Source organism: Penicillium citrinum (genome assembly GCF_028827155.1).
Source record: "Penicillium citrinum strain IBT 23319 chromosome Unknown utg000008l:1.0-2707905.0:1.0-2709502.0, whole genome shotgun sequence".
In the NCBI taxonomy this organism is placed as follows: Eukaryota; Fungi; Ascomycota; class Eurotiomycetes; order Eurotiales; family Aspergillaceae; genus Penicillium; species Penicillium citrinum.
The window spans coordinates 2,583,248-2,608,253 of record NW_026622693.1 but is presented as its reverse complement, the minus strand read 5'-3'; the positions used below and the strand labels follow the sequence as shown (position 1 = coordinate 2,608,253).

Below are 25,006 nucleotides of genomic sequence, written 5' to 3'. Positions count from 1 at the left end.
ATGTTGTCCGCCCTGCATTTGACTGTTTACATATATACCTTCAGCTCATATATATCCACCCAAATACAGATCGCATCGTAGGATCCTTCTTCCACTCTGCATTTCTTTCCCATGCAATCAATCTACTGTATAGATCTCTCTTGATGACGCAATCTTAAACCTTGTTTATCCTGTTTGACGTGTTTGGCATGTTTGCCTCCTTTCTGCCGGGCGGTGTAGGGTAATTGACTTCATCCACAGCATCGACCAAGCAACTCACAATCAGTTCGCTTGCTCTCTCGCTGTCTCGCTCTCTCGCTTCCTTTTTTATTCACTACAGGAGAAGACCAAAACCCTCGGCGGATCGTATCAGCTCCAACAAGCTCTCAGGACATAATGGACTCAGTGCCATAACCATCACGCCCGCCCTACCTAAAGATATCTTTCCACCTTCCTCTACTTCCGCAATGGAGCAGACTTCGCCTTCAAGGGGAGGACCCTCGTCGCCGACGGCTTCTCGAGAGCCTCGACTTCATTTGCCCTCAACAACGGATCCTCCAGGCCCGCAAAACCCACCGAAACCGCTAGTCTGGCTAATCTTTGGAGCGACCGGTCACATGGGCCGATCACTCGTGAAGACGGCTCTTGCGCGTAATGATTTGGTCAGTGCGGTCGGTCGAACATATGAGAATAGCCCGGAGAGTATGAGGAAATTGGAGGAAGAACACGAGAATTGCTTGGGTTTGCTGTGTGACGTTCGTGCCCGCGACACAGTCAAACAAGTGATCGATCAAACCATCTCTCGATTTGGTCGCATTGATGTAATCGCCAACTGTTCTGGGTATGGGGTGATTGGGGCCTGCGAAGACCAGGATGAGTTTGATATCCGGAATCAATTCGAGACTAACTTTACCGGGACCCTGAATATGATCCAATTATCATTACCCCATTTCCGCGAGCGGCGAGCTGGCCGATACCTGATCTTCAGTTCAACTTCAGGGGCGCTTGGAGTGCCTGGGCTGGGCCCATATTGCGCCTCTAAATACGCAGTTGAGGGTTTGATGGAGAGCATGCTTTACGAAGTGGACAGCTTCAACATCAAGGGAACCCTTGTCGAACCAGGACATATGCGGCGCGACGACATCGGGGACTTAATATCCCCATCGGCAATGGCCGCCAATCCCTCCGAACACAATCTTTCTTCCCCACTCCCACTTTATGGCCATTTTCTTGTGAAACCACCTAGCGAGCCGTACAACACAAGCACTTCTCCAGCAGCACACGCTCGCCGCATGCTGATGTGGCTAGGAGACAAACAGCCGGCATCGGCAGTCAAAGCAGCCCACCTGGTCTGGGAACTGGGCCACTGCTCATATCCTCCACTACGTCTCATACTTGGAACCTATGCGGTCGAGAGCATTCGTGATCGGCTGAAGTGCATCATTGAAGAGATTGAAGATTGGAAACACCTCAGCTTCCCCCCTAGGCGAGCCACAAGCTGCTTCGGCATCTCGAGAACGTGCTTCTACCGTCGGGGAAAGTAATGATGGTATTGATAATCCGTCATGAAATTGATGTCGCCTTATTGAAAGGGGATGGGCTTGATCGTGCTTTTCGCGCCACGACTAGGCATGGAACGAGGAAGAATCATCACCAATGCTTTACTATGACACATAATGATACACTGATACCCAAGCTGCTCCATCCTTTTCACTAGAAATATATACTTCTAAAATGCAAGTTTCCGTATTGTTTCGCTATTTTTGTGAGGTACTCTTTTCGGGTTGGCAACATTCCCGTAATAGCAACTCGATTGCCGAGTCCAAATGATGAACATGAAGCGAGTTGGTATGTGTATCTATGTTGAAACTTCGCGAGAGCCTATTGGGACTCGACTAAATTTGTGAAGTACGTGACCATGCATTCTACAAGCAAGGGTGTACTCGGGTATACAAGGTGGAATAGTTGGTTCCCCATCACATCGCAACTAAAAGGCGATGAATTCAGAGTGAGCAGGTATACAACATGCAGGATGAAGGATGATATATTCGCTTGATGTTATGCTATGTACAAACATGGATTCAATTCAAAAATGAGCAGGTTACTTGTCTTTTGCAATCACACGGTCTTCGAGCCAGCGGGCAAATTTGACGCTTGGAATATCAACTGCGCGCCAATAGACATCACCGGCCCAGATCGAAATGGGTAAGCAGATTAGCCAGCCAACCAAGAATCCTAAGCAGTATTGAAAGTTGGTTTCTTTGCCGGTCATAGCCCAAATGCTAGGCATGATGGAATAGCCCAAACAATGAAGAATCGGTCCATGGACGATATAAAAGGCAAAGGAAATCTTGCCCAGGTATTGAGAGAGAGGGTTGGTAAAGAGTCGTTGGATATCAGGAGAATGATTGATACTAAAGACAATCAGGGCAGCACCGATAGTCTGGGGAAATCGATGTGGCTCGGGATAAGTCCAGGGGGTCGCATCCCATAACCATCTGTAGAATGGGGTCCACTTGTATCCAATGTTGGGAGTTGATCCAAAGTACAGGCCAACAACGAATATAAAGATCCAGAAGCGGCGACGAGAAACACTAGCCAATACTTTACCCCCGCGAATGAGGCTGATGTTTGGTTTCTCCTCGAGACTATGAGGCGGCTTTTCCCAGGTTCCGTTGATCAGATCGATTTCGGCCATCAACATGCCAACCAGGAAAAGGACAACATCCCAACGACCATAACGCATGCAGAACCAAACGAGTGTTGCGACCAAGGGCATACGCAACTGTGTGGTCAGACGAGAGGTGGCGAGGGTGGTCAAGAAAAGGACCAGGGAGCTGCGCAGTTCCACCGGGATGGTCCAGAGATGCGGATTATAGTTGTTGTAGTAAAGGGACCAATCAAATGGATTCAGCAGATGCGCTACTGTGTAATAGAAGTCCCAAGATTGCTTGTAGAGAGATTTGTACACGGGCGGGTGCTGTTCATTGGTCCCGAGAATAGTATGGCCCTCCTTGATGACGCCCCAGGAGTAGTTGTACAATCCCAGACGAACAGCCACGAATACACAGGCGAGACCGACAATTGAGGGAATATAGAGTCGGAGACCGCGACGAAAGGTTGAAGAGGCTAGAACGGTGAATGTCTGATCGAAGGAGCGCGACCGTATCGTCTTCAAAGGTTTGTAGGACAGGACGTAGCCGGAGATGACGAAGAAGATGGCCACCATGATGTGGCCCGATATCAACATGTGGACAATAGGCAATTGATGGATCCCGAAGTTCTCATTCGCAAACCCCCAGCCAATGGCAACCTTCCAGGTGTAGGTAAAGAGGAAATGGAAATTGAAGACGAGTAGACACGCCCAACCACGGAGCCCATCCAACGCGGCGATGGCATGTAATTTTGCCGGCTGCTGAGGTTGAGCACCGACATAGCGTTGAAGAAAGCTTGGGGTCAATGCCACCGTCAATGAGTGAAAAGTCTCTTCTGCTAGAGCGACCCAATCTTCTTGCGATCCTTTTGAGGCCAGCCCACTGTTGGGATTCGCTAAGATGTTGGACGGATGGAATTGTGAGAACCCATTCCACCGGGCATTATCTGGGGAAGATGTCCCACGATGCCCATTCTCAAGGTCGGCGAGGGGCACGTCGGAAGCCGATGTGGAAGCACGATGCGAGGCACGAGATGCCATGATCGTCCAACGGAAGAGGAAATGTTGTTATCTTTCGGGAGTCGTTTCGCGAATGGTTCGGTGGTTTTCTTGATTTTATTTTTCTTCAACAAGACATTTCGAACTGGGTGCTGGTCCAAGAAAATCGAACAGCGAGTTTTACATCGAAGTGGGCCAGGTGGTGTAGAAGAACCCGTCTCTTTCTCAGCGTAAATCAGCAATGAGGAGAGACCAGCAGATATGATGATATGATGTGATGTGATGTCCTCTCCAGATGGGAGATTGCGATTGCGCGGCTGTGGATACGTCAGGGCCGGGAATGGCTTTCGTGGCCGAAAGGTGGAGACTCCGATTGGATGGAAGATGTTGGCGTGCAGAGGTATTAGTGCAAGTGTAGAATTGAATGGATTCAAGGATGATATTCAACAGCTGAAAAGATCAAAGCCCAAAGTGTGCAACATGAAGATCTTGAGAAGAAAAGATGCTCGCGGAGAAGTGCCAGTCGTCGCTGAATGCGGAGGCCACGTGATTTATACACGGCCTCACGTGGTGCACAAAATGCACACAAATGCACATTCGCAGTATGCTTCAGGAATTACAATAGATCCGCTGGTATAACTATTGCAATTTAGACTGATGAATGTCCAGAATATTGGTTGATTCGGAATTGCCACTGTGAGTCATGAGTGGGGGAAAGTATAGAGAACTCTCGGATTTGTGATTGGGACTCCGTGACATGGTGTCTATATATACTTCTACTATAAATTCTGGGGCCAGAATTGATATATTTCCGAGGATCTTCTGCAGTATTAACAGTAATATAGACTGTATACTCAGACAATGTAGCTCCGGAATTTACATTCCCTTGGAACATGATCAATAGCGCCACAAGCCACCTGGATTCATGATCATGTTGACGTATACTTCGAAGTTTGTCATGACTACCAGCAATAGTACAAGTACCAGGGTGGGAGGCTGAGTGATGGTAAAGGGTCGGAATTTGTTACCGAGGAGCTTCATGTTGAATTTAAACTTGTCTACTTTACATATGTGCAGTTTTCGTCCGCTGTATAATCCTCATGCCATTTGATCCATCAACAACTACACCCGAGTTTGTACCTCTATCAATCTTCAAGTCATGACTTCCAATGAATCAAGACGCAACCTAATCATCGTTTCGAATCGACTACCCTTATCAATCAAACGAGTGGATGGAACGTATAAATCCTCACTTTCTAGCGGGGGCCTGGTCACCTCTTTATCGGGGTTATGCAAGTCCACTGAGTTCCAATGGTTTGGATGGCCCGGGTTAGAGGTGAAAGGCACCAAGGACATAGCAGATGTGGAAAACACCCTAAGTGAACATCATGCAATCCCCATCTTTCTTGACAGTGGCCTGGCTCATGAACATTATAATGGATTTTCCAGTATGGAGATACCTCAGCCTTAACCGGTCTTAGTATCCATCTTACAAGTGTGTCGGAAATCTCCCTTGCTGATCATGAACAGACCGTATACTTTGGCCGATTCTCCATTATCAATCGGGGGTAACCTTCGATGATGGCCCTTGGCAAGCCTATCGTCGCGTGAATGAACTTTTTGCCGACGCTATTGCGAAGGTCGCTGAGAGTGGCACCCTGATCTGGGTCCATGATTACCATCTGATGTTACTGCCCGAGCTACTGCGAGCACGACTACAAGAAAAAGGGAAGCATTGCGCCATCGGATTCTCCCTCCATACTCCATTCCCGGCTAGTGATTTTTGGCGTAATCTTCCTGTTCGCAAGCACCTAATTGAAGGTCTTTTATCGAGTGATTTAATAGGATTTCACACGGACGAGTACAAGCAGAATTTCATTGATACGTGCACTAGTCTCTTGTAAGCCCCATCAATGGAAATTAATCATGAGGAAGTCCGCGGCTGACCTATTATGACAGGGGCGCTCGCACCGAGATCCCAAATCAGATTCAGTATAGGAATCGATTGGTCTGCATTGACAAATTTATTGTGGGGATCGATCCGCAGAAGTTCAACGATACTCTACAGCAACCCGCAGTGAGAGAGAGAATCAAGACACTTGAAGAGAAGTATGGTGGTATAAAAGTGATTGTCGGCGTGGATCGTTTGGATCATATCAAAGGTCTCACGCAAAAGCTGAAGGGATTCGACGCTTTCTTAGATGATCATCCTGAGTTACAGAATAAAGTGGTCCTTATACAAGTCGCAGTCCCAAGTCGTGAGGACGTGAAGGAGTATAAGGAGCTTGACACTGAACTGAATACCATAGCAGGCATGATAAATGGCAAGCATGGTATGTCCTCAATGCTCAGTGACAGATCAACGGCTTACACACTTGAATAGCAACGCCTGAAGGCACACCACTTTTGTATATGCATCGCTCGGTGCCATTCACAGAACTAGCGGCCTTGTACTCCATTGCGGATGTTTGTCTGCTCACATCTACTCGCGACGGCATGAATCTCGTATCCTTTGAATACGTCGCATGTCAAGCAGAGCGACATGGAGTATTAGTTCTGTCCGAATTTGCAGGAGCTGCCACATTCATGAGTGAAGGAAGCATTCCGTTCCATCCTGCCAATACGACCGAGATGTCTGAGGCTATTAGCAAAGGACTGAATTTAGACGCCGCCGAGCGGAAGCGCAAATATGAGTACCTCCGTGACTTTGTGAACAAAAATACCAGGTAGGTGATGGGCCTATTCTTCTGAAACGAAACGATGGTTCTGAGTCATATGTTCTAGCGCAAGATGGGGTGAAACATTCATTGAGAGGCTCTCTCAGCGATGCAAGCAGCCAGGAAGTCCTTGCTAACATATGGTAAGACAAGGGCTTCTGCGCAAGGCCTTGGACACTAGTGAATGTACTGAAAGTGGGAGAACTTTGGAAGTTTACTGATTCCTGGCATCTTCCGTATGGATTGCTCGGGGCTTTACTGAGTACTTCTTAATCATAGAAACCGCGGTATGTTTGTTGTTGAGTCTTCTGGAGCCCAAGTATCTTTTTCTTATCCCCATGCTCTACAGTCTAAGAGTTCACAACGCAAGAGTAAGAAGACTACGTAAACGCAGAAAGACCGTATAAATTAGTGAAGAGTGCCCGAATCAGGTCGAGTCAGGGTTTTGTTGAATCTTGAAGCGAATATAAAGTCTTGCTGTGAGTAATGCACAGTATCTGCTCCCCAGAGGTGTAGATAGTCGAGTTGAAATTGGCATACCATACTGTACACGAAGTTGTAACACAACAGTACACCAAGCCCATTTTCTTGACTGAACGCTGAGATGGACAGAATAAACCAGATCTAGGTTACAGAATGGCTTGCTCCCTGTTCGAGAATCTCGCCCTCATCCAAGTCCCTCACGATCTGAACCCCTGCACTTGTACCAATACGTGTGGCTCCAACTTTGATCATACGCATGCAGTCGTGCACTGTCCGGATCCCCCCACTAGCCTTGATCTGGATGTCATTGTTCCCACAAGCCTTCGCAGTGAGACGCATAACATTGACTTGATTCACATTGGCACCTGGTCCGTTGAAGCCGGTGCTGGTCTTGACGAAATCTACCTGGGCCATGCAACAGATGGTCGTTCCTGCAATTACCTCGTCTTTACTGAGCTGTGATGCCTCTAGAATGCATTTGATGATGGTGGGCGAAGGAGCTGCGTTGCGCACGGCCAATATATCGTCGTAGACAGATGTATATTCCCCCATCTTGAGCTTGGGCCAATTGATGACCATATCCAACTCAGTAGCTCCCTGAAAAACAGCCTCTTGTGCTTCTTTTACCTTTTCCGCGGTGTCACCAGTTCCCTCTGGAAACCCCACAACACAAGCCACGCCGATCTTGGGAGTGTTGTGGAGGATCGCTGCGGCACGGCTGACGTATTCAGGCCAGATACAAACTGAGGCAAATTCATGCTCAATAGCTTCTTGACATAAAGTATCGATTTGGTCCGGCTCGATGGGCTTTTTTAGAAGAGTATGGTCGATCATGCGAGGGACTTGCAGGGGAATTGTGGGCTGCGATAAACATCTGTCGGGCACTCGCTCGCGCACGTTGGAAATCAAAGCCGCCCATTCGGCGTCGGTGGATGGAATGGACGACATGGCTGGAATTCACGTTTGGGAAAATCGACAGATGGCCAGATGCCGAAGATATCCCTAGAATGTTCTTCTTAAAAATTTCTCCGGTTTGTGTTGGAAGTAAACCATAGAGAGGGGAAAGAGGGGGATATCACGTGAAAATATAGAAAAAGATCATCATGACGAGGCAATCCGAGAAATTGAAGAAGACAAAGGAAAAAGAAGAGAGATTATGGAATTTATCCATGGATTGATGGTGGCGTTGAAGGCCAATGGTTGGTTTTGGAGATTCCAGTAGAACCTGAACGGCATAGGATGGTGCAAGTTAAGTATACTATATGAAGTTGTGTAAATATGGTTATATATGGTATAAATTACAATCAAGTAGGGGTTGAAGGTGATCCTCTCTGGAAAGAGAATGGTTACCACGCTATCTATCTCTAGCATCAGTCACCCACTTGAGGATATCTGCTGTTTCAAGGTAGCCTTGCTAGGCTGTGATATTGTCCGAAGAAGAATAGCCAAACGCCGATCCACCGGGAAAATTCAAGATCATCCCGTCTGGTCCCAATCAACTTGAAGAGATCAATCTAGTTACAGCTCCGGCACTCTGGTCCTCGTACATCGTCCACTCTGCCAATCCGCGGGCCACCACAGCCAGGATAGTCATAACCAGGGGCTGATTCGCCTCCACCGTAAAAGCCGGAACCACCTCCTCGTGCGCGATTACCGGAAACTGTACGTGGGCGGTGGATATTGAACTGTGATTGCTGGGCGGCACCATATGGATCAAGCTATAATACATAGAATGAGATTGGGGAGATAAGCAAAGACCAGGAGGCAAAAGGTGAATGGTCACGGATCGACACGAGGGAGGGGAACATGATAGGGAAAGAGAAGAGAATTGAACACACGTATGCAGGATTACTCACCGAGAAGAGGCTCACCGCGTATAAACCAACGAAGCTATAGGCATCATTGAAGAAACGGGAGACGCGGACGGAAAGTGGAGGCCTGTCGGACGATCAAGGGTGAGCCAAGTTCTTCGAGTAGAACCCCCCCCATGCAAGAAAGAGTATAAAATTACCTCTCCAAGGCCTGACCATTCGAGAAATAAGTGGTTTTTGGTTTCGATGTCGACATCTTCAAGCTGATGAGGAGAAGAATGAAATGGAATGAAACTCGAAGTTCCAACGTGGACTTTGCTTGGCGTGGCTTGCCGCTCAGCCACCTCAGCCACATCTACTATACACAACACCATCATGACCTGGTTGTGTGATTCGGAGTCATTGGAAGATGAATCGATTTTTCATATACTTAGCATCTTACGGAGAAGTAGATGAACCTTTGGATCTTTTTTGCATTAGTTTTAGTACCTCAAGTCTGCATTTTTAAACTTGAGCGGTCGAAAGAGTAGGGATTTCTGTCGGTATACATCAGTACAGCTCAGCCATTTGCTGAGGTTGTATCGATGAGATTCTTGGGTTAATACGCGTACTAATGAGCTGCTGACCACATGGAGAAGAGTCTAGAATGCAGCTGCCTCGGGTTGACATGCACGCAATGTAGCGACAACCTACATTGCTCAACTCGAACTGCTCAGAGAGCAAGTAAGAACAAGAGTTTTGTTCGATGCCTCGGTCTTTATTTATATGGGCGGTAGCGGATATTGATTCTTTGGCTTTTGAGCCGATATCCGGACGGAAGCTCAAGTTCTCAGTTCACTGTACGTGAGAGCTTTTTGTTTGAAATTCATTGTCAACGATGTACTAGTAAGTATCGGTTCAAATTGCATCAAAGACATAATGCTCCTGCATTAAAATGTGCGAATCATATTAAGGGAAATGAATGCAATGGGTCTTCAAGGACTCTTATTAAAGAAACCGTTTAGTCTACTATTTGGGAAGAAAGGAGATGACACATGTGGCCATAGAGTGTCAATCTCATCTCGAGATATTGTATTATGTACACCAGTTCAGACCCATTCCCATACCGCAAGTCATCAATTGAATGGCCATTTAGGCTTATCAAGATGTGTAAGGCCCCAAGAGTCCATGTCAACGCCCGGATATAAGTTGTTAGACTTGACATATTGAAAATCTAGCCAGAGATCCTTGAGCGAGAATTCCATAGACATGAACTCGTAGAACCGGAAGAAAATGAAGTTTATGTGGATTTTGAGTCGGCCATTGTAACCATCTTTATCAACTTCCGACAGGGGCCAGTCGGGATCAATTGCCCATAAATATCCCCAGAAGATCTGCGAGCATTCATGAGCTGTACCGCAAGATAAACGCGCCTCATCTGTTACCAAAAACAGAACATTCTTGAGAACGCCGGGTTTTAGATCATCTCTCTCGCGGCGATTCCGAAAGTCTCTGTGTCTTGTATTAATGATATTCACGATTTTTTTATGGTAAGTAAGGTAGATACTTACTGCTGCAAAAGAATGAGATCATTTTTTTCTGTCTCAAATGGAATAAATTGAGCAAATTTGTGATCTTGTATCTCCTCATACCCTGGGCAAAAGTGAGGCATCTCAAGAACGGCGCTAAAAAGTTCCATGAACTCATTCCATCCAGCCATTGTCTTCTGATGATAGAAAACACAACCCCAACTCTTATCGCCTTCTCGATCGATGATATTTTGGACCCACTCTTGCGGCATATCTTGTGGTGGCTTTTTCTGTCGTTCTGCCTCTCTTGCCTCGAGTTCCTCATTTTGTTTTCGGTAAAATATCTCATCCACAGCTTGAACCGCCTTGAGCTCATTTGCTGTCAAAATAGCCTCCTGGGCCTGGAATCTTTTGGTGAATAGATTAGGACACTTCCGCGACCATTGGGACCGGTTCCATCCATCACCCATTTCAATCATTCTCTTAATGCGGAACTGATCACGAACGAGACGACACTCCGCGTATGTCAGGGATTCAGCATTCGTCACGGCTTTTTGCAGTAAGTCCTCGAGCGAGATTCCCAGAAATCTTTTGGCATTGGCCTGCATCTCCTCTAGGGGCGGCCATTCCATCATCCGGTGTTTTTCTTCTAACGAGACATCCGATGGAAACTGGATTGCTTTGTCCCAGAGGGGCTCTAATAGAGCGAATTCTTCCAGCGTTTTTGACATAATCGAGATAAGTTGGCTTGTGCTGAGATCATATCGTTAAAAAAAAATCTGTCCCTCGATCTATTGAAAAGTGTGGCTGCCGGGGATGCAAGGGTCCTCTTAAAGAGTATCCAGGATTTAATATTTCAAGAATATTCGCAAACTAGAATACTAGCTCGTTACCTGTGTTGTACGCTATTTTAGTGTCTGGGTGGAGCTCAAAATATGCTAACAATGGAAAAGAACGGAAGCAGCAAAATGGAGAGTAATGAGAGTCATGATCATATGGACTAGACCAGCTTGGAAAAAAAGGATTCCTTTCCAGGAAGGAATTCTGTCAAAACTTTTTTTTTTTTAAAAAAAAACTGGACTTTTTTTATGGCCAGTGCATAATTAAATGGAACTGGCCAAGTACTCGAGACAGATTGTCTGTGAGGAGATTCACTTTATTTAAGCCAATCAGAGTAGCTACCCAAACCAAAATATCGGACATACAATGTAATGTAAGCCATTTCATTCATACATCTTCCAGCGTAGGGGCTTTGATGGAGACTCTGGTGAATCATGTATATATTAGATATACTTACAAAGAAACGCCCAGTGAGAACTTCATACTGACGGATCTCCGGATCACCGCAGTCATAATATTCGCGAAAGTCAAAGACACGGTCGTAGACTTCGTTGCCGAAATCCCAGGCTCCACTTGATATATACACTGTGTTGGGGATGGTAAATGACTGAGATGCCGGGGATTGATTAGGGCACTCCAGGATAATTTTGCGGTCAGTTCGCTTTTCCAGCAGTCCAAGATCCCTTTCCTGATGGCTATAAAGGACGTATCTTCGTCCAAGATTATCATTGTTTTCATCTGTGTATAGATTGTCAATATCATCTTCCGGAGAGCAGAGATTTTTGTTCAGGAGATACAAATTATTTCTTCCACTGTGTATAGATTCTGAATCTTAAGGCATCGGGGTGTCCTAAGATTGGCGGTTTTCTAGCCGTGCTGAGTTTGGACCAAGAAATTCGATCGACTAATGACGATTTTGATCACTATTCAAAGGAACAGTGATGATCAGGCCGTATTGGCCTGTGAACAGCTATTACATGATCAATGGGTTTGTGACAAGCTCCATTCAAGATTCACGTATGATTGAAATAGTTGGAACCAGATATGGTTCATTCCATGCTCTTGGTGCCAAAAGAGCGTTAGTCTTGAGGATTTTTATAAAGTGCCTTGGTGCATCATTACTACATCCACGTAATGTAGAGCATCTTGACAATTTTTTATTTTCTACAAACAAGATTGCTACAACCCCTTGTAAGCGAAGAGGCTCCCAATGTCGACTGCCACGGACCAACGGTGTATTGGCCTGACCAAAGAGTACGCTCAATAGGTACGACTTCCAGTATCAAAAACACTTCGAATTGGTGAGAATAAAATTAAAATAGTAGCTTGTACATGAATATAGAATCATAGAAAGGATTGTCATATCGCATGACACGCCATCCGAGCATCCATTCAGTACGTGCCAGTACCTTGTAACCCTTACTCCGCATCTAGAGGACAAATTGGAGGCTGATCATTTACTTGGATACCTCCTCGCTTTTTCTCGAGTGTGTCATGATATGGCAGACGCCATCCCCCTTCAGACTCTGGCGCTGCAAGCCACAAACGCATTAAATGTCGGCGACGTGCGGGTTTGCCATCTTCATCCAAAGCTCCAGCAGGATGATCGGTGTAAGCTGTGCGGGCGTGGAAGACATGTGAATTGCTGACAAACTGAATGTCTCCTGGTGCCAGAATCATATGCAATGATAACTCGGCACAGGTCTGTTCAAAAATTGCCATGGCGTGTTTTTGTTTCTCCGATAGAGGAGGGATCACGGCATTTGGACCAGAGTTGAATCTCGATAAAGAGGTGACATTCATGGGGTCGAATCTAGCGTAAACTCGAGGATTGTCACCGGCCCTCTTATTCTCGAGATAGAAGATGCTGCCCCGAATCCACTGCTCTTCTCCTTCAGAGAGCTCGCCTTTGCGGTCAAAATACCAATTTGGCTCACACAGTGTTTGGACAACATCAGGATGTCTTTCTTGTAGAACATTGAAAACATGATGAGTTGAGGCAATGTCTGATTCTCCGCCAGAGAGAGACTTTGCAATGCACAGAAGACCAACGATGTCAGAGCCATCGGTATGAAAATATTGACTATTCAATTATTTTAGCATGGCCATTTCAAGATTGTATTTTGTGAAGGGAAGCATTACCGTGCATTTGTGCGATAAATTCGCACTCGGTCAGTCTTAGTTGGGTCCTCGCCCAAATCTTTAACATGCCCCAAGACATGACCCCGGCCATTTTGGCTCACGAAGTAACCGAGATATGTACCGATACCCATGTAAGCTGTGGCACATTTGCGAAGATCCCATTCTCGCACGGGGATTCCTTTGAAGAGATAAAATCCTTTGCCATTGATTAAATCCTGACGGAGAGCTTCTAGCCGCTTGGAAAGATTGGGCAGTGGGAAATTTGTCTACAGGTAATGAGCAAGTCGTGCTATTGATTCGTGCTTCCTGGTTCTTATCTTACCTTTGAAATTCCTGTCAAAGGAAGATCATGTTCAATGAAGGCGTTGGCAGCAGTGCTGATCTCTTCAATCTCGCTTTGGGTAAAATGGTGCGTCCAAAGATCGGGATTTTCACGATAGTCTTCTGCTTTCCAAACTGTCGGTCCACGATGAACTTTGGGAAACTCCGAGTAGGGTCGCACTTCGGAGAAGACTGGTGGGTGTTGGCCTGATGTTTTGTAGCCATCTGGGAATTTCGAAAGATCGACAGGCTCGCCTGCATGGCTTTGAATAGTATCTGTATGCACGACTGTGGTCGACATTTTGGCGACCTTTTTTATTGCGAAACTATGAAAATATCAGGCAGAATGTATATCTTGTTTTGATGTGAAGACCTGATGTGGTTTTGCGAAGATATTGAATATACTACTTCAAAGCAGCTAGACCGTATGAGCTTCAAGTTTGAAGACTTGAAATTAAAGGGGGGGGGAGGTTGATCCCCGAATATATACTCCATTGTACTCATGGTTTGCGAGTATCACCATGAGCACGGTAGTTTTAATTCTCCACTTGGGAAGTGTTGGATCGGTTCGTCGCATCTATCGAACGCGGGCTGTCGGAAAATCAAACACGACGGCTTTGTGGCCGAGAAAGATGCAATGCGTGCAATTGCACAATATGAATCTTGTGGCCCATCGGCTCGTCGGCTGATCGGACACAAGTCCGATCCATACATGAAGTACATCAACTAGAGTACAGTAGGTACCATAATCACGTAAGATGACGTGCCAATCAATCAATCAGCATTTCACCCTGCATCCATACGTATATACATGGGTATACGGTGGCTTCGATGAATACTCGTTTTGAAGACTTGAGACATTCGCGTGTAGAAGTCGAAATAGTGGTTTGTTTCCTTGGCATTACCTAGATTACTGACTACCCGCATTAGGATCTTGCGGTCTAGACCATCTAAAAAACTATGCTCTAAAGGCCACCCTTTGCCTGAGCTGATTGGTCAATCTCACTAACTGGTTCTCCTATTATTTGGTTCCTCCCCCGTCTGTTCAGGTGATTTATGAATTCATTACCGGCCAACCTCAGATAAGTCTGGGAATCTGGTTTCGACTTCAGATTTCCCGATAATGCAATAGGCTCGCCAATTAAGCCTGTCAGGCGGTCAATTAAATTGTACATTAGCAACCGGAATCTCCATTTCCGGTTGCGGAAAAGGGCATGGGTAGAGAGCCGCGGTTGAGTTAGTATACCGAGGCGATGTAGAGGCAATCGGCGAGATCTAAACAGATCGTAAGAGTTCAACTTGGCAAAGAGGAGGAAAGCTTCATATCGATACCATTAGCATTTTGTTGCATGGGCCTAACTTGAAGAATCGTACCCAGGTCCAATAGAGGCCTGAGTGGGAGATAAGAATGCTACACGGAACATACACAAGTTAAGGGAATACAATTCATGGCTGTTGTAACTTTGTAATGTGAAGACAGGCGAGTTAGACCACATGCAAAGTTTACTTGCTTGAGAAGCTAATATTCCGGAGAAATCACAGGCACATTTTACTTTCATCAAAGGACCTTTACTTTTCGTAGAGTATTCTTTTTAGATTGGATAAAACCCACCATTGATGAGAGCTCAAGCAGCTTTTCCTGTATCATAAAATTGAGAGTTTTTACTGATATAATCGGAATAGCTTGTCAACACCTGCATACCGTCAGTGTGCCATTTCTCCATGTTACTACAAACATGAACTGTATAAGACTTTCTGTCTACTCTGAGAGTCTCCATATGTCCGAATTACGCTATCAGCTCTAAGCCAACCCCATTTTAATAGACTTGACTTTCGACACCCCTTATTCCAGGAAAATTTTGGCACGGGAGATTTACGAGATTGTACTGTGCAGTATAAGTGGGCAATTCTCATGAATATAGGTCGGATGAGAGCCCCAGGCTCTTTTATTTCCAGGCTGGAGATAAAGATGAATTATGCGGGGCAATAGACATTATCTTGGATTTTTTGCTTCTTAGGCAATTCTTAGATGTATGTACAGAGATCCGGGAAAGGCAGAGCTGTGATGAATGAGCTGAGGGTAAACTGGACTAGAATGATCCTCTGTTGAGCAATAACAGTCTTAATACATATCAAGCCGTTTTTCGGTCACCTTTGCTCTAGTAGATTCGACTTCAGCATCAAAATGAGCTTCATAGTTTATCATGCATTGTTTACCTAAAATCGGTTTGAGTAGTAGGCTCTTGTAATGTGAAAAACGTGCTTGGATTTGAGCCTAATTGATCCAAATCATATCCATTTCTGGCGTAACCATCAAAATAAGGCGAAATCCAGCGGAGGTCTGAAGGTGGTAGTAATATATCACTCGTTTTGGGATAAATTGATCATATTCCATTCAAGTTTGCTAATGTTACATCTAGCAGACTTTGAAGGTTTCCGTCGATTAACTCGAGTTAACAGTCCCCATTTCCTCGTCCATTTGGCGTGCTTTTCCACTCTTTTTACCATCCACTACTGGTTCACTCGGAGAACCATTCATAGTGTCATCATAAGCAACGGAATTTTGGGGCATCCTTTCATCAGAGTATGTGTCTGTTTGGTTCCTTTCAATAATTTGCTGGGCGACATTGTATTCTTGGAAAACCTCCTGTAAAAGGGTCGAAATCTCGTCGTGAGAAATGTGACTGTTGCCGTACCTTAACAAGATTTCCCTTTCTCGGATGAACTCCGAAACCTTGGATATTTCAATCATATTTCTCCTTAATCGCTCAGGGAGCCCTCTCCCTTTAAGCAGCGCTAACAATCCCGCAATAGAGGTATTGAAAGCACCTAGAATTGTGATCGATAATATGTGTTCCCCACCTGACGGTCCCAATGCAGTTATAGTTGCGCCTATTATTATTTGCGCAATTGCAATCAAGTTGAAAGCAGTGCTGATAAGTTGATATTGGAATCTCAGGTGTTTCTCCTTGCGTATCAACTCATTTCGTAGGTCGGCCGTTGCAGCCTCATAAGTAACGTAGATCTGAGGCTCGTCATAAGAGTTCTGTGGACTAGATTGATGTAAATCGGACATGATGTGCTGTTGGGAAGTCTGAATGGCGTACTTCTAGTCTGAAAAGGATGTGCTACAGTAAACGTGTAGAATAAGGCGTATCTTTTGACTGTCCTTATTTATATACTTTGCTATATGATCACTTCCTTCTGATGTTGTTACCATCCATTTCTTTTCGCTGACGTTGTTTCCAACTGAAGAAGTGTACATTGCCCACCGTCATTTCGTCCTTTGGTGCTTGCTAAAATCTTATCTTTTTCGTTCTTGCAAGTCTAGAATTCTAGGATTGATGAGGATTTGCCGCTCAGTGTCATTCTGAGCCTTGGGCTCTTTGGTTCCTGTTCCATGGAAATGGTAGCTGAGGTTACTAAAATGTCTCGGTCGGCCATGTAATATATCTTCAACTTTGTGGCTGACGCCCTCCTTGGCCCTGAATGGATAGTTGCGACAAAGAACAGCAGATAATGACTGGGCAACCGTTTGCATCTACAATTTCGTACTTTCTTCATTGCTGCGGGGTTGAATGATGACATGGGGAGTATGACTGAGCTGCAGAATCGCATTCTCTCCCAAATGGGAGACATTGGGAGCTATTCTTTTGGCTCTTGCCAATGCGCATGAAATCTACGGTCCTTTTTTACTCATTCCGGCCAACCATGATGTTTGATCTTCGAATAATTGTGGTTTTATTGCCTCTGCTTTTGCCCATCCTGGCCCCCGTTGAGCGTTTTGTAAGCGTTATGTAAATGCTGTAATAAAAAATCAAAAATCCTGAGTTCGGTTGCTCATCTTTCACAGATGAGTATATTGAAAAATGGGTCGATTCTCTGTTTTATTTCGATTAAAAAGTCTATTCGACTAGATTCCGATTTTACTGGTACAAGGAGTAGTACATCTAAATAAAAGCCAAGCTTATCAATTTTATACTAGTGACAAGAGATAGTACTAGGAAATTGTATCTAAACCAAACGCAGAACTAGTAATCAACTGTTTTGATAGAGTTTTAACGTTTTATGTCTTCATTATACAGAGGAATTTAGGTAATAGATTACAGAGCTGATACTATATGTAGCATGGTCCCTCTAGCTGCACTGTCGAACTTTTAACTGACATACATCCAGCCATTTTATATCACTACTAAATGCGGGTTACCTTCACTCATGATGTAATACAAATTTCCCTTGGCATAATACAAATCCATACTCTCTTGACCTCAAAAATACCTCCAATAACTTCCCTTCCCCGAGACATTTTCTATCCTCTTCAGACTAAAAACATATAAGTGGAATCGTGAATTGGTGCCTCAGGCCATCATATCGGAATCCACCACTATGACAGACGAAAAAACACTCAGTGAGACGATCATCAGTATGAATGAAGCGCTAGAGAAATGGAATTCCATGAAACCCGTCGTGGATGAAATGGACAGCATCGTGAAGGAGTACGGCGAGCTAATTGATAGTGTTGGGAAGGTCTTCACAGTAGTCGGTTTTGTTTGGGATATCTATTTGAACATGGAGAAGGCTAAGGAGGACGCAGCCCGGCTGCAAAACATGATCCAGCAGATTACCTCCGCCGGTAAGTGATAGCTTTTTGTTAATTGCTACCAATGTTACGGGGCCCGTTGACAGCTCTTGGATAGTGGATGGAATGATTTCAAGAGCAGTGGCCGATTTGAAACACCACCTTGATCAGCAGGAGGTTGAAGCTGCCGTCAATGCAACAAAGAGCGTATTAAATGGCTTTCGCCACGAAGTCCTGCCCTACGCCAAGACATACCCGCTCACCGGCTTTAATGCAATCCAACTCGAGTTGATAATCAGAGATGCACGTACTGTCATGGAGACGCTGTACGGGCTCATTGACACTCGTGCCAAAGTTGGTGATGGCGCTGCCATCATGACCCTCTACCGCAATCTGCACGCAGTCGTGCAGTGCAAGCTCACCTTAAACAAGTGGCGACATGGTTTAACACGGGAAGTCATTGATGAGGGCGAGGCCGAGATGACGCGTCTCATTCAGGTTTGGGTGCCGGTCGTCCGCGGCCTCGAACTTATGAGCGATCTCTCCTTTTCACAGGGCATTTTCGTCTACTTTGAAGTCGGTGGGAAGCATGGCGCGCCCAAGTTTACGAAGTATGCGTATTCCTATCGGGGAGAACTCCAGGGGAAGAATTCAAAAACGGCATTGGTATCACAGGCCTTCATAGATGCTCGCAAGGTTGAACGTAGTCGAGTGATCCCACAGGAGCTCTTCGAATGGAACAAGAAGCCGTACGAAGTAATGCAACAACTGCGGGACCAACAGAACAAAATCTTTGCCACCAAGGACTTACGCATTGAATCACATGGATTGGATACCTATCTCATGGGAGATTGTTTGGACAACGATCAGCATTGGAATCAAAGAACTCTGCGACTGGATAGCTGCCTAGGGGATAATAGAGGTAATTGGCTCATAGTATTAACTTTATCTGGACTGACACTATTATGGCAGGGCACTTTCAATGGGGTGGTAGCGAGTTCACTGAGCATGCCAGGAACATCAGATTCAATCCCGCAGAAGGTGCAAGTCAAGTTCCCGTCCTGAGAGCTGAATTGGAAGATGATCATGGCAACTTTTTAAGCAACAGCATCAATTTAGCCGAAAGAATCAATAATCGCGGTGGCGATTTACTGTTTTCTTGATAGGTAAGCTTTCGGTTGGGTATGCAGATTCTTATCAAAACGAATGGTCGAATAGTAGATAGCAGTATTACAGCCAGTAAATTGCTGGAAAATCTGGCCAGAAACAACCGATTATTATACGCTGGAACTCTTGGATTTTGCCGAACGTACAAAAATAAAATAAAAATTCTCCAGCTGCTAGTAGTCTTCTGAGCAGCAGCTGCATTCATATCAGTTTTCATAAGATTGAAACCTGGTAGAACATCTTCAACATCCTCAGAGCTATTATCCAGTTGCGCCATAACATAGAGAGCTTCCAGATCTCGACCCTGCATAATAAACCAGCGACGAGACTTTGGTAGTGTCAAAGTACCAATGATAGCAAAAAGAGCGAATATGATCTGGCTGTAGTGCTGCTATAGATATTTCAGCAGTTTACTGGATGTAATGCTGCTATCTACTATTCGATCATTCTTTTTGATAAAGACCTGCATATGGAACATAAAATGGCACTCCTTATTGGTGGTGTCGGGATCACCATTGAACGGAAGAAATCCACATAGAAACCGAAGCCAATGCAGTATGCAACAAAAGTACCAACGGCAATAATGGTATGAACAAGGAATCGACTGAGAGCATTCAGACTGCTAAACTGGGATCGTATTAGTATCCAGTTTATTTCGAATACCCGATATGTCACAGCCAATAACGAACTGACCAAAATCCCGCGAATGGTCATAGGGAACAGTTGAGAGAAGTGTACCAATTACCACCAGAACACCCCCAGTCACGAGCAACGGTTTACAGCTTGTACCCTGACCAAAACAAAGAATGGAAGTAGTACCGAAGAAACAACCGAATTCGTAGCAGGGATTGACGGTATCCTGTAGAACAAAAATATACTCCTTCTTTTGCCCAGGAATATTTCTTATCGAGAACGACTAATTCAACAATGAAGAATGTTATCTTGAAGATACCGGGCATCAAACCCTGGTCGTAACCAAAGAGGTAGTAACTGACAATTGAGGAATAATAGCCCAATGGAGTTTCTTTCCTCGAAGACCCGAGCTGGTAGCCCACAAGTTGAAATGCTGTTAATTCGGCAAAGGGGAGGAAAGTTAAAAAAGAGAAAAAGGATTTGAAACGACACAAAATCTGGTGTCAGTCACGACACCTTTGTACCCTTTCAGATGCACGATATATTACTACTGCTTCAAGTGTCTGCGTATATCAGGGACGGCATCACATGCCTCCATCTATTGATTGTCGCCAAGAGAATGGATAGTGCGAGCATGACGACGGCGGCGGCTTGGAAATGAAGGAGGAGAGGCGAGTGTCGCGATCTACCGTGGGGGCTGAATGCATTTATAAGTGGACCATTAAGCTGGGATGGGCAAGTCTCCCGCGTTGCCGAGAGGGCCGAATGGCCCATTGATGCATATATACCAATGGGGTTGAAGAATTTCCTTTTTCCTTTTTGTGGAAGATTTTCTTCTTGAATTTCAGGTCTTGGCCGCCGAGAATTGGCTGAGAGCCAAGGACAAAGAAGCTCCTCCAAGGAAGCTTCCACCAAGAATCACCCGCCAAGAATGTGCCGCCCGTTCGCCATCTATATGATTTGAATTGGAAAACTAGGGGATCTCCGGAGGTGTTCTTGTATAGTTTGCTGATGTACATATATAGTATACTGTAGTCCTCCGTATTGCTCGTACATACTGTTTAATTTCGGAATCAAGAGACATCGTCCCAATTACATTTATCGAATCGGATTTAGTAGATCCGATTCGCGACGGAATACTCCGTTCAGGACTAACGATTAGTCAAATGAGTCAAACAAATCGAAGTCCAATACTGTAAATGCAACGCGGAACTTGACTATTGACCAGGATTGTTTTTCACGTCCAGGCTGATTCGCTCTTAAGGGTGGATCGTGATATTCGGCTGCCTCAAGAGAAATCTCACCCGACACTCAATGTGGAGAAATGGGAGATGGTGATGGACCAAGGGGGCTAGAAACCATCCATTCGCACTGCAAACAGCCACTAAGGTAAACAGCTTTCAAATCAGCTTGGGGCCAAACTTGGCAATGAGCCAAGCTCGCACTTACGGATCTCCGCTCTGATAGAACTCTCTTGGCACACGTTGAGGTAACTACAGAGTTATACATAGTAACGTAGGATGTATGTATACATAGTAGTATCGGGTGGGCCATCTGTGAAAGGAACCAATCGGAGGGGCTACAATTATGTACAGAGCTAGTCCTATTTTGGCAATATAGATGCTGGGCCATTCATTTCTGGGAAGACTGATGCAGGATCGTGGATCCTCTGGACCCTACGTCAAGAAAAAAATATAGGTCGCGCATTTTTCATTGAATATACTCTTCATCGGTTCACGGGCGCCATATGCTCGAACGGAGGCTGAAACCTCGGCATAGTTCCTCTTTTATTCGGCCCTAACCGATGCAACTGGGAATCAGAATGACGCCAGCTCTTTTTCGTCGAGGTTGAGGTTGTTTTTGGCAGGAGAGCAGCTAGGGGTGTCTGTCTACAGTCTACTGTCCACTGATTAATCGAGGATATTGATCACTAAGATACCTGCCTCTATCGCATTTCAATTATCTGGCAAGTCCAGAACCAAGCTGTCACCATTTCCCCCTCATCCTTCCCCCATTCCCCCGGCATGGGATTTACTCGGAAATCTTACTCTATATTTTCAACTCTTGACCCAAGCCTCTTCGACAGGCTTGAGTTTCTTAATCGGTGCCAAGGTGTTGATGATCTGCCCATGCTAAAACACACTAAATGGGTTTCTCTGCCAGTGGTTGGTCCATGGACAAAATTACCTGGTCAGAAATTAATTATATTATCCAAAGATGTATCTACTCCGGTCAGGGTACTGTTAGACGTAGACTCAAATGCCCCAATTCCCTAGGCTGGTTCTAGGATACTAAGATTTTCGGTACGACATCGAAGAAATTTTAGGAAATTTTGCCGACGATTTCAATTTCTCAGGAATCCTACATACTACCACAGGTATGTTTGGTGGCCCACGGAACGGCCTAAAAAAAGTGATTCTGATTCTGAATCTTGATAGAAATTTTATCTTCCATCGAGAATTATTCTGAACTGCATATGGCCTGGGTGAATAATTTTTGGGACTCCCGAGGCCCCCAGAACACAGTTTATATGGTAATCCTTAGTTATTGACCGACCAGAAATAGCAGGTTTGGGAACCAGGCGAACCAGGCCCTTTTTATGTCAGGGCCAGGTTTTCTTCTGATTGGGGACTGTTAACCCACTTGGCTCACTTATAATGGAGTCGCTTACCGCAAGGCTGACTGCGTAGTATACTTTGAACTACCCCGTTTTTTCAGTCGTAAGCCGAGCCCGAAACCGGGGTTGCTAAGTCTTTTGCCAATGCCCTCGGCTCTGCATCGCCCCGGATTCAATCCATGTTTCTGCCTGAGCTCGGTGGGGTTCGGAGGATTGAATATATTCGGGATTTATGGCGATGGGATATAAAGCATCCTGGATTTCCACACCCCCGGAAACTTGATCTGTTGTCTGTCTCTCTTGTCCTTCGATACCTTTTTTTTTGAGATTGTTCTTCCTTTTCTTGGCAGTCAGTCAAGATGTGGACAACTACCTCCGGCTTCACAGGCAGAAAGCTTCGGCTTGCCATCACCATTACCGCCGTTACTGGTTTTTCCCTTTTCGGTTATGACCAGGGTCTCATGTCCGGTCTGATCAACGGTAATGAGTTCACCAAAGAGTTCAATACCCTCGAGATCCCCAATGGTGCGAGCAAATCCTACGAGAACCAGATCAACGTCTACCGCGGTGCCGTTACTGCATGCTATGAGGTTGGATGTTTATTTGGTGCTATTTTCACTCTCGTCTTCGGTGAGAAGATCGGCCGTACACCCTTAATATTTTCTGGTGGTATCTTCATGACCGTCGGTGCTTTGATTTCAACCGTTTCTTACAATCACGCCTGGGGTCTCGGCCAGTTCGTCGTCGGTCGTGTTGTTTCGGGTGTAGGTAATGGCATGGTCACGGCAAACGTCCCTGTCTGGCAGTCCGAATGCTCCAAAGCCCACAACCGTGGGTTTCTCGTCTGCTTCGAGGGTGCTATTATCGCTGTCGGTACTTTCGTCGCTTACTGGGTTGATTTCGGTATGTCTTACGTGAACAGCTCCGCCCAGTGGCGGTTCCCTGTCGCCTTGCAGATCATTTTCGCTATCGTCGTGAGTAGTGGTGCTCTGATGGTGCCTGACTCCCCTCGCTGGTTCCTTATGAGAGGGCGCGAGAAAGATGCCATCGACATTCTGGCCAAGCTCAACGGTACTACCCCCGATGATGACCAGGTTTTGGCCGAGTTCAACCTCATGAAAGCGGACCTGAAGTCCTCCGCCGACTCGAAGGGCAGTTGGAAGACGCTTTTCACCTTTGGCAAGACCCAAGAATTCCAGCGTATGATTCTTGGATGCTCCGGTCAGTTTTTCCAGCAGTTAACTGGCTGTAACGCGGCCATCTATTACTCTACGGTACTTTTCGAGGATAATCTCGGACTCGATCACGAGCTATCCATGATTATGGGCGGCGTCTTCGCTACCGTCTACGCCCTCGCTACGATCCCCTCGTTTTTTATGATTGAGAGGGTTGGCCGCCGTAAGCTGTTCCTGATTGGTTTTATGGGCCAGGGTCTCAGTTTCATCATTACCATGGCCTGCTTGATCAAGCCTACCGATATGAATGCTAAAGGTGCTGCCGTCGGTATCTACGTCTATATTGTATTCTTTGCCTTTACCATCCTACCGCTCCCCTGGATCTACCCGCCCGAGATCAACCCCCTCCGTACCCGTACCATGGCTAACGCTGCCGCGACTTGCATTAACTGGGTCACTAATTTCGCAGTCGTCATGTTTACGCCTGTTTTCTCTAGTAGAAGTGCGTGGGGTCTCTATCTCTTCTTTGCCCTATTTAACTTCATCGCTTTTGTCTTCGGATGGTTCTTCTACGTTGAGACTGCTGGCCGTGATCTCGAGGAGGTCGACATCATCTTCGCCAAGGCGCATGTCGAGAAGAAGTGGCCTTTCGTCGTCGCCAACGAGCTGCCCAAGCTCAACGTTGAGCAGATCGCTCAGATGAGCGCCGAGCTCGGCTTGGACAACCCCTTGGCAGCCAGTTCCGGCCCTCATGAAAAGGCCGAGATAGCGTTTAGCAGTGATGAAGGCCAGCGCAGTGATGAGGCTCAGGAGAAGCAAATTGCTGCTTAATTGGCTTTTTGATATTGTATGACGGAGATAACGGAGCGGCAACAGTCATCGTTCCTGAGGTACCTACTGTTAGTTGAAGGACACATTTCGAGAAAGTATGCCTTCTTCGGTTTATTCATTTTGACTTTGGTCATCCATATCCTGTACCCAAGTCTGATAGATCTCTTTCTAATTTGAATTCCCTGGATATAATTCAAGTACCGCTGCAGATCCTGCGCGATAAAAAACAAGACCTAAATCACTAACGTCTTTTTAAGATTGACATACCATCTCAAGGCATTTGTTAGGATTTCCTAAGGAAATAGAATGTTGGTTAGAAGGAAAAATCCATTGAAAGGCCCTACAGAAGCTATTCCAATTTTGAAATTGGCCAGGGTAAAAAAGACTATCAAATACACTTTCCACTGGTTGACTGCTTCCTTAACTACCCTACCTTTACGCTTCTAAATCCCCATGCGCTCTTAGTGCCGGTGCCACATATCAGGTCAGATTCTTATCTAAACTAAGGCTGCCTCATCTGCCCGCATGCCCAGCGTGAATCATTCTGACAA

At 45.6% G+C, this 25,006-nt stretch overlaps 10 protein-coding genes across 10 annotated transcripts; 4 read left to right on the top strand and 6 right to left on the bottom strand.

Annotated features, from left to right (window-relative positions):
• Positions 1–446: 446 nt before the first annotated feature.
• N7469_009421 (SDR family oxidoreductase) lies at positions 447–1,523 on the top strand (the record flags this gene model as incomplete). The annotated part of the gene is made up of 1 exon (XM_056648339.1): positions 447–1,523. The coding sequence occupies one exon, from the start codon at positions 447–449 to the stop codon at positions 1,521–1,523; it is 1,077 nt and encodes a 358-aa protein (XP_056498104.1).
• Positions 1,524–2,080: 557 nt separating this feature from the next.
• Positions 2,081–3,673, bottom strand: N7469_009420 (acyltransferase family protein; the record flags this gene model as incomplete). The annotated part of the gene is made up of 1 exon (XM_056648338.1): positions 2,081–3,673. One exon carries the CDS (start codon positions 3,671–3,673, stop codon positions 2,081–2,083), a length of 1,593 nt encoding a protein of 530 aa, XP_056498103.1.
• A 1,117-nt stretch (positions 3,674–4,790) lies between these two features.
• N7469_009419 (trehalose-6-phosphate synthase) lies at positions 4,791–6,485 on the top strand (the record flags this gene model as incomplete). The annotated part of the gene is made up of 5 exons (XM_056648337.1): positions 4,791–5,079; positions 5,162–5,531; positions 5,591–5,964; positions 6,015–6,357; positions 6,416–6,485. The coding sequence occupies 5 exons, from the start codon at positions 4,791–4,793 to the stop codon at positions 6,483–6,485; spliced, it is 1,446 nt and encodes a 481-aa protein (XP_056498102.1).
• A 487-nt stretch (positions 6,486–6,972) lies between these two features.
• On the bottom strand, positions 6,973–7,779 carry N7469_009418 (2-deoxyribose-5-phosphate aldolase; the record flags this gene model as incomplete). The annotated part of the gene is made up of 1 exon (XM_056648336.1): positions 6,973–7,779. The coding sequence occupies one exon, from the start codon at positions 7,777–7,779 to the stop codon at positions 6,973–6,975; it is 807 nt and encodes a 268-aa protein (XP_056498101.1).
• A 566-nt stretch (positions 7,780–8,345) lies between these two features.
• On the bottom strand, positions 8,346–8,898 carry N7469_009417 (uncharacterized protein; the record flags this gene model as incomplete). Its single annotated transcript, XM_056648335.1, has 3 exons — positions 8,346–8,549; positions 8,688–8,769; positions 8,843–8,898. The coding sequence occupies 3 exons, from the start codon at positions 8,896–8,898 to the stop codon at positions 8,346–8,348; spliced, it is 342 nt and encodes a 113-aa protein (XP_056498100.1).
• Positions 8,899–9,757: 859 nt separating this feature from the next.
• Positions 9,758–10,881, bottom strand: N7469_009416 (uncharacterized protein; the record flags this gene model as incomplete). The annotated part of the gene is made up of 2 exons (XM_056648334.1): positions 9,758–10,133; positions 10,193–10,881. 2 exons carry the CDS (start codon positions 10,879–10,881, stop codon positions 9,758–9,760), a joined length of 1,065 nt encoding a protein of 354 aa, XP_056498099.1.
• A 1,528-nt stretch (positions 10,882–12,409) lies between these two features.
• Positions 12,410–13,754, bottom strand: N7469_009415 (TauD/TfdA family dioxygenase; the record flags this gene model as incomplete). Its single annotated transcript, XM_056648333.1, has 3 exons — positions 12,410–13,073; positions 13,133–13,398; positions 13,455–13,754. The coding sequence occupies 3 exons, from the start codon at positions 13,752–13,754 to the stop codon at positions 12,410–12,412; spliced, it is 1,230 nt and encodes a 409-aa protein (XP_056498098.1).
• Positions 13,755–15,896: 2,142 nt separating this feature from the next.
• N7469_009414 (uncharacterized protein) lies at positions 15,897–16,529 on the bottom strand (the record flags this gene model as incomplete). The annotated part of the gene is made up of 1 exon (XM_056648332.1): positions 15,897–16,529. One exon carries the CDS (start codon positions 16,527–16,529, stop codon positions 15,897–15,899), a length of 633 nt encoding a protein of 210 aa, XP_056498097.1.
• Positions 16,530–17,839: 1,310 nt separating this feature from the next.
• On the top strand, positions 17,840–19,195 carry N7469_009413 (CVNH domain-containing protein; the record flags this gene model as incomplete). Its single annotated transcript, XM_056648331.1, has 3 exons — positions 17,840–18,086; positions 18,175–18,954; positions 19,005–19,195. 3 exons carry the CDS (start codon positions 17,840–17,842, stop codon positions 19,193–19,195), a joined length of 1,218 nt encoding a protein of 405 aa, XP_056498096.1.
• Positions 19,196–22,808: 3,613 nt separating this feature from the next.
• N7469_009412 (sugar porter family MFS transporter) lies at positions 22,809–24,455 on the top strand (the record flags this gene model as incomplete). Its single annotated transcript, XM_056648330.1, has 1 exon — positions 22,809–24,455. One exon carries the CDS (start codon positions 22,809–22,811, stop codon positions 24,453–24,455), a length of 1,647 nt encoding a protein of 548 aa, XP_056498095.1.
• Between the last annotated feature and the right edge of the window lie 551 nt (positions 24,456–25,006).